This window comes from Piliocolobus tephrosceles, chromosome 7, assembly GCF_002776525.5.
Source record: "Piliocolobus tephrosceles isolate RC106 chromosome 7, ASM277652v3, whole genome shotgun sequence".
NCBI lineage: Eukaryota > Metazoa > Chordata > Mammalia > Primates > Cercopithecidae > Piliocolobus > Piliocolobus tephrosceles.
This window is the reverse complement of record NC_045440.1, coordinates 142112248-142120394: the sequence shown is the minus strand read 5'-3', so window position 1 is coordinate 142120394 and position 8147 is coordinate 142112248. Positions and strand designations below refer to the sequence as shown.

Genomic DNA, 8147 nt, shown 5'->3' with positions numbered 1-8147 from the left:
CATATATATGTATGTGTACATATATATATGTTTATATTGTTAAAACAAAAACACACACACACATATATATATATAACTGTGATAATTAACTATTTGTGATAATGTAAACATTTTCCATTTCCCAGACTAGTGTTAAATGTTCATGAACTTTACATATGATATATACAATGGATGTACCATAATATATATGATCATTTCTCAGTTGCCTCATAAACTTCACAATTATTTTAAAAAGCAACTACAATGGACAATTTTGTATGTGTAGCATTTTAAAAATTTCTTTATGATGATCCTCCAAAATGTGATTGGCTTGCCATAGTAGAGAAACATCTAGGGTTCTTGATACATACTGCAAAATTGCTTTCCAAAGATGTTGTCCTGAACTTTTCAATTTAGTATCCTTCTCATTAGAGTTGAGCTGTTCAAGGCATTTGTAATAAATTCCTCCACAAAGGCCATGCACTGCCTTCTGCACTGAGAGTAAATTCTTTTGTGGCTGTTTGTCTGGCCTCTGCCTGCTGCTGTAGCACTTACTGTCCATAGTCCCCGCAACCCCACTCTCCACTGTGCCTTCTTTTGTTCCAGCCACACTGGATTTTTTTTTTTTTGGTTCCCGGAATGCGTGGAATTCTCTCCTGCCACACTCTGCACCCCTTCCCAGGCTACCAGGTGCTTCTTCCCTTCTTTCACTAGTAGATGCCTTTGATCTTCCCCATCTGGTCACAGCTATCACTTCCTTCCCTGCTCCCTGCCAGGCTAGGAGAGGTTCTCTCTTCCTTTTCTTCTGAGTGCTTATCTCATCTGGTGATCACATTTCTATTGGTGTAATGGATTGATTAGTTCTCCCATTATTCGTTGGTCTAGTTGAATCACTCATTCAACAAACACCTCTGTTTGTTAGAGCTGAGGATGTAACATTGAAGCATGCCTGGTAATTAATCACGGGGTCATATTCTGTGCTGTAGGTTCTGCATGAGCTGGAACTACATCTGCTTTTGTTTAGCCTTGAGTCCCCACACATAGTGAGCACACAGCAAATATTGACGAAAGGAACGTGTGTATGAATGAATCGCTTCTTAGAGCTCTTTCTCCTACAGTATCTGATACGTACTGCCATTGATCAAGAAGACATTTCCGGGGCATCACTGACAGTCCTGTCTGTAACTCTGCAACCTGGAGGTTAAGTAACCTGTCCAGGGCACACAGATCTGAAGTGACATGCTGGGATGTTGGTATGAACTGCAACTCTGGAGACTAGGATGCCATAGCAGCTAGGAGATATATATTGACTTAATTTTAGCAATGGTAAAGCTAAGGAGAGGAAACTCCAATTTGGATTTTGTGTTAACCCCTTATCAAAGTTCTAGAGTACTGGAGAAGAGAGATACAACTTACCTATGATTATACTATTTTCTTAATAATATCAATTGCTCTCTCCCACCCTTCTTCCTCCCTCCCCCATCCTTTCTTTCCTTCCGATGGAAATCTGATCATGTTACTTCCCTCTGCTCACCGTTGTCCTTAGGCTTAAGCCAAAGACTGGGCCCTATTACTTCCCTGGCACCTTGTGAACAGCCCCAGCTTTGTTCTGTTTCTTTATCACTCTGTTTCCACTTCAAGGAAAGAAATGAACAATGTTATAGCCTTTCTGTGACCCAAAGGTGCTCCTTGCTGTCGTTCACCGAACTCCTCCTGTGCTCACAGTGGTAAACCATGCTGAGTACCTTCCTGCGTGTTATTGAACGTCCTCATTATCATCGTCGGCATCCACATTCCCCCGTCACCCATCACTGTGCTCACCCACGAGGCCCAGACACCAGGCTCTCATGTTCTACACTTGAATTCATGAAAATGCCCAGGAGAGGCTTCTTTAGGTCAATAGCAATCGTAATAATGCTATTGCAAAATGTATTGCTTTCCCACTATGTGCCAGATACTACAAGTCGGAGATCCACAGCCAGGATCTTGGTGTTGAGAAAGAAACCAGGAAATCAGAACAATTCTGTCTGTTGAGACACTGCCTTAGCTGCCAACTGTGAATGCAACTGCTGGAAGCTGGGCAGAAAGACATGCTGAAACTGCCTTTGTCTTTCCATCCCCTTGAATCTTCTTTGACCTGATAACCAATTTGAGTTTCTCTTGCAGGGAGAAGAAGGCAAAGAAGGCAGAGATGGAAAGCCAGGTCCCCCTGGAGAACCGGTAAAGGACTCTCAACTTCCTATTATATCACATGTCAAATCCATTACACGTCAATAACAACTACTTTGTGTGGGGAGCTACTTTGAACCAGGTTCAAAGATAGGCATTTTCTATGCATTATTTCATTTACATACTCTGACAACCCTGCGTGGCAAACACTGCTGTCCCCATTTTAAAGCAGAAGAAACCTGGGCCTCGGGGAGGTGAACTGGCCCCAAAGTCACATGATGGGCCGGTGACAGATTCTGAACCTGAGCTCAGGGCTCTTGTCCCTGTTCCACATTTTGCTTTACTGCCCCCTGTAGCCTCAATCCTACTGATATGATAGAGGAACCTGAAGTAGATAAGTATGGCCTGCAGGAGAAATCTGATATCTAGAGAGACCAGGATACTCCAGTAAAATCCGAGTTGGACCTGCTAGCTCCAGACACTGTGGGATTACATACACACACACACACACACACACACACACACACACACACACACACAAACATGCACATACTTGTAACTCTGGCATAGATTTTTCTCATTTTGGTTTTGGTTTTCTTTAATGTTAGCTGTCCAGGGACACACGGTGAGATGGAGCAAGTGCTAGTGAGAATGTCTCTGTGGCTGGCCCCAGTAGCTGTTAGTTGGGAATGTGCAGGGATTTCCAAAGACCCGGATCTGTGACTTCAAAGCTGTGCTCTCTGAGCTTGGTCAGTCCTTCTTGCCTATGGATCAGAGATTCATCATGGTGATGATTCATTGGTTCCTAGCAGCTCTTATGTCTTCCCAAAGCCCTTTCACAGACACTACACCAAGGGGAAGATGAAGGACGGCATCAGTGGTTTAGAGACCTGGGTTCTCCAAATGCCCACCAGTATGAGACTAGTTAAAGGATGAGCTGTCCACGCCATAGAATATCAAGAGCTGTCAGAATGAATGAGGATGTTCTCTACATACTGATGCAGAACTCCTCCTACATAGGTTGTGAAGTAGAAAAGCAAAGAGTAAAACAATGTGTATAGTCTGTCCTATTTTGTATAAAAATAGTTGTGGGCCTATTTTTTTTTTTCCAGTGTTTATCTAAAAGAACTCTGAAAGACTGCATAAAACACTCATAAAAGTAGTTCCTATCCATGGGAGGATGATTGTCAAACAAGGGGACATAGCAGTAGGAAGACAACTTTCTATTCTATGGTATTTTATTTTACTGTTATCTTCTTAATTTTTTGGAGCCATGAGTATGCATTACTTATTGATAAAATTAAATTTAAAATATAGTGATTAAATAAAAATATTTTATGCCAAAATTACAACAACAATAATAACAACAGCAGTAAAATCTGGCTTTGGATTCTGGCCCCACTCCTTACTAGGTTTTGTGATCTGGGTGAGTCAGAAAGCATCTCTGAACTTCAGTTTCTTTTGAAATAGAAGAAGAATAATATGCCAATTTGTCAGAGTTGCTGGTTAATCATGTAGAAATGTGTTAATAATGTAGAAAATGTGTTAAATGCATCAGGCTTATCTAACTATCAATTATTTTAGTAAGCTACTTTTCCCAGCTGCCCTAGTTGTGGCTTCTGGTGAGGCTAGAACTGCAGAGCCTTTAGAACCACTAAGTAGAACTACATAAAAGTTTCTACAGGGAGGTTTATGTTCCATTTAATTTGTTTGGTCATAAACTATTATGACTCATTCTGAATCTTACGCAACTTGCTGGAAGCACCTTCTTTATCATTTTACACTGTTTGCCAGATGCTGAAACCAAAATTCACTGCTGACAGCAAAAGAAAGAGCTTTTAGCAGCTGAGCAAATTGAAAAGTCTCGATGAGCTGCTGTGGACTGACACCCAGCAGAGCTGCCCATGGTGGGCAAATGGCATTCAGCCTGGGCAAAAATGTGGAAAGGGTAGAGAGAAGCACACATATCACACTGTGGCTGACAGCTACTGTGTGTGCGCCTAGGGCGGGGCACTGAGCACTTCTTTACATTTTTCCACTGTAGTCCCCAGAAGAACCTTATGGGCTGTGGGTATCATTATTTCTCCCAGATGAAGAAACTAAGGCACAAAGAGGATGATAGCTTGATCAAGGGCATAGAGCTGGCAAATGAAGCATCCAGGACTCACACTCCTGGAGGCTGACCCCGGAGTTTGCTGCTGCAGAGCAGTGCATTGACCTTTCTGCCGAATGTGTATTATGCTGAGAGGCTGTTGTTTACAGTTCAGAATAACTGAGGACACTGGTCTTCATTCAGTCTGTCTATTCAATGCCTATTTTGATGCAGGTAGAGTATTTAGGAGGTGATCCCATGAACCAGTGATGGAGGGACGAAGGGAATGGAACTGGGAAAGAAGGAAAGGGAGGCTGGCAACTGGTGACTCCAGACTGGGGCCCAGTCTCACTGGGGATCCTCTGACTGCTCCTGGAGGCGTTGACTTCCCTGCACTTGGGCCTTCCACACCTCAAAGTCAAGCATCCCCTAGGGTCAGGGAACATCTTCATTCTATGTCTGCCCTTCAACATATGCAGGAACTGCTCCACAAGGGGGCAGGCACCTTCCTGGGTGGGCCCCAGGGGATATGGTTGGAAAACGGCAGCATCTGCTACAGGTACTCGGTGGCCCCTCTTCAAGTTGACTTGCCCATTCAGAGTTTATATATGGGAGGAGCACAAATGGATAGACAGACCAACTGGATAAATAGAACATAGGATGGATGGATGGATGGAGGGATGGAGGGATGGATGGATGGATGGATGGATGGATGGATGGATGGATGGTTGAATGGATGGATGGATGGATGGATGGATGGATGGATGGATGGATGGTTGGATGGATGGATGGATGGATGGATGGATGGGTGGATGGATGGATGGATGGTTGGATGGATGGATGGATGGATGGAAGGATACACATGGATATATAGACAGCCTTTTGTGTTGCCTGTTGCTTAATTTTTATTAAGAGATATTTGAGCATTAATTATAGGGTAGGATGAAATGCAGACTCTGGAGCCAAAATGCCTGGATTAGAACCCCAGCTGTGTGACCTTGAGCAGATGACTGAACCTCTATGCGCCTCAGTGTTTTGCCTGAGGGTTAACAAGAGTCAGGCGTCAGTGACATCATAGTGAAAACCTTCAGTAGCTTCTGGTTCTTCCATTTTTCTGCTGGTGCCTTGGGCCAGTGATGGCCATCACAGTTGACTCTGAGGCAGGAGCCAGGCTATGTACACCCTATATCACAAAGACCTACAAGGGAAGACTGTCCTAAATTTACAGATTCAGAGATCCAGAGAAAGGAAATGACACTTCAATATCATGCAGCTAAACTAAGAAACAGACAAACCTGGAAGTCAGGGCTTTAGGCCCCACCCTTCTTTCTATAGCTTTTTTTTTTTTTTCTAAATCCAAGGATGTTCCTTTCTCTCCCTGCTCCCTAATAATGGGCTGCATATAATTTCCAAGGTTTATACTGGTAAACATGAGGTGGACAGAATGTCTGGGAACAGGCATGTCCTCCAGGCCCAGCATGCTGCCCCTTCTGCCCATCCATCAAACTTAGCCTTTCATCTACTTTCCTCTGCCCCTCCTCCCCTCATTCTCCTCCTGACCCCATCTTCAACTTATATGGGCCTAAGTTGCCAAGCCTCTAGTTGTCTTCTGTTCCTGGTTTGGTTCTGTGCAGGGCAATGCCAAGCTGTGGGCAGTAAAGAATTTTAAATAACAAAAGTGTTCTGACAAGATCTTTTAAGATGATGGGGTGAGTAAAAGGCTGTATACGTCACAGGTCGCCCTGCCAGTATGTACTGCGGCTGACCTGGAAACAGCATCTGCTTGGGTGTGGCACTCAGCTGGAATTCAGCCTGTCTTTGCTATTTAATACCTTCATAAAAATATAACTTCTTTGAACCTCAGAGTTGCCATCGGTAAAGTGCAAGTGTTAATAGTGGCCTTGACATTTTTTTTGCAAGTGGGCATAAAGTCATCTATAAAACTAAGATGGCCATATAATCTCTCATCCACACCAAGATGCTTCTGATAGTGAAAGCGGGGGGTACTAGGCATCATTAATTTGGAGATGAAACCTGTGTAACCAGCACCATCCCAGGAAAACCAGGAATATGATAGGCCTGAATACATGGTGGAGATTTGTGTAGATTAAGATGGACCAAGATGCCAAGGGAAAGGGCTGACAGGGTGGACAGAGACTGGCTTGTGGGAATAGAATGGTAGAAAACACAGAGAGCCAGGAATAAGATTCTTACAACGTTGTCCTCAAACTCTTCTTTTCTTCCTACTCTCAGGGCAAAGCAGGAGAGCCGGGTCTACCAGGACCAGAGGGTGCCCGAGGCCCACCTGTAAGTGTGCAGTGTGTGTTGGGAACAATAGAACCAAGCCCATCAGTCACATGGCTTTCACCGCTGTGGGCAGGGCTAGCCCAGACTGCCCGACCATGGGGTCCTGGAAGTCCTTCTCCTCTAGACGGGTGTGCTTCTGTGCAGTCAATTCAGCTTTGTCACACTACATAGCTGTAAAATTCATTTTCACAATTGCAGCCATTACCTTGTTGTTGCTCAAAGTTTTCTTTGTTCTTGTGCAATTTGTTATGATTTCAATGGGTTTTCTCTAGATAATAGAACCTAGAAATGAATCTTAATTTTAGTTTTGAACACTCTCCATAGCTAAGGTTTTTTCCCAATTGTAAAAGTAACCCATTCTCATTGCCTAGTGATATTAATAGTAATGATGATGGTAATAATGAGAAAAAGAACACAAAAAAAATGGTATAGAGAAGAAAATTAATTTACTTCTAATTCTACAACAGAGAAGTAAAATTTTTAATATTCAGTGTATTTTTTCTAGTCCTTTTTTCCATATATGAATTCTAGCATCTATATATGTACATTTATATCTAGCTGTGTAGCTATTATACATATAAACAGACACAGATACTATTTACCTACAAAAATGAACTCTATGTATTTTAGGGTTATTGGGTTTTATTGCTAAGTGTTTCATCTCTTCATAATTTCAAAATTGTTTCCACAATTTCTTAAATTGCTTTTAGAAAAAAATATGATTTTAAATGATTATCCTAAAATTATCTGGATTTTATCCAGCAGATCAAAATCCTAGCTCTGTTTTCTTAATGTTTTTCTTTTTAAAAATCAACCTTCTGGCTAGTATTCAATAAGAAGGAAATAAAATACAAAAATAAATTTTCTATTTTCCTAAATCCCCTTGTTTTTCACATGATTGCACCAGAAAACACCCGAGAATGAGGAATATTACCTCTCATGGGGATTGTAACACTGAGCTAGTGATCAATTGATTAAAGGTGGTCCCTGGCTTATTGGAGTGACGGGGGCTCCCTTTCAGCCAGGAAACCCATGGAACCTGTACTGGGGGCAAGACCCATCTCTCAACTGGGAGTTGTAATGAAAGAACTGAGGTTAGAAAGCCAGGCAGGGAAAAGAAGACCAAGCTAGTCTGACTGACAGAATAAGTCAGGACAAAGCTTTGTAGAATGGAGTGGGTTTTCAGATAGAAAGACCTGGATTCAGCCTTTACCTTGTCATGTATTGACTTTGTGACCTTGGTCGCAACGAGGACTTTTCTGAACCCCTGTTTCTTCTTCTGTGAAACGGCACTCATAATGACTCCCATTCTTGCAGAGTGGTTATGAGTACTAAAGGAGAAGGTGGGACATGTAACATTCCCAGCAGAGTGCCTGGCTCATTGAGTGTGGCTCCCTCCGTTGGTGCTTTTGTCATGATTAGATGGGAGGAGAGCACACCAGAGTCTCTTCCTCTGGGCTGGCTGAATTTGGAATTCTGGGGTCCTTAAGGAAGATGCGGAACCCCAAGAAAACCCCAGCCCTCTCCAGGGAAATGTAGCTGGACTGTTTTGAACAACTGGAGAGCACTGTGCAGTCCTTATTCAGTCTTACTCAGTCCT

At 42.8% G+C, this 8147-nt stretch overlaps 1 protein-coding gene across 1 annotated transcript in view; it reads left to right on the top strand.

The window, feature by feature from the left end:
- The window catches only part of COL22A1 (collagen type XXII alpha 1 chain), a 305451-nt gene that overhangs the window by 270129 nt on the left and 27175 nt on the right, over nucleotides 1-8147 (top strand). Inside the window, exons 54-55 of the mRNA XM_026454562.1 lie at nucleotides 2146-2199; nucleotides 6494-6547. Coding sequence (XP_026310347.1) covers nucleotides 2146-2199; nucleotides 6494-6547 — 108 coding nt within the window. The remainder of the gene's footprint in view (nucleotides 1-2145; nucleotides 2200-6493; nucleotides 6548-8147) is intronic.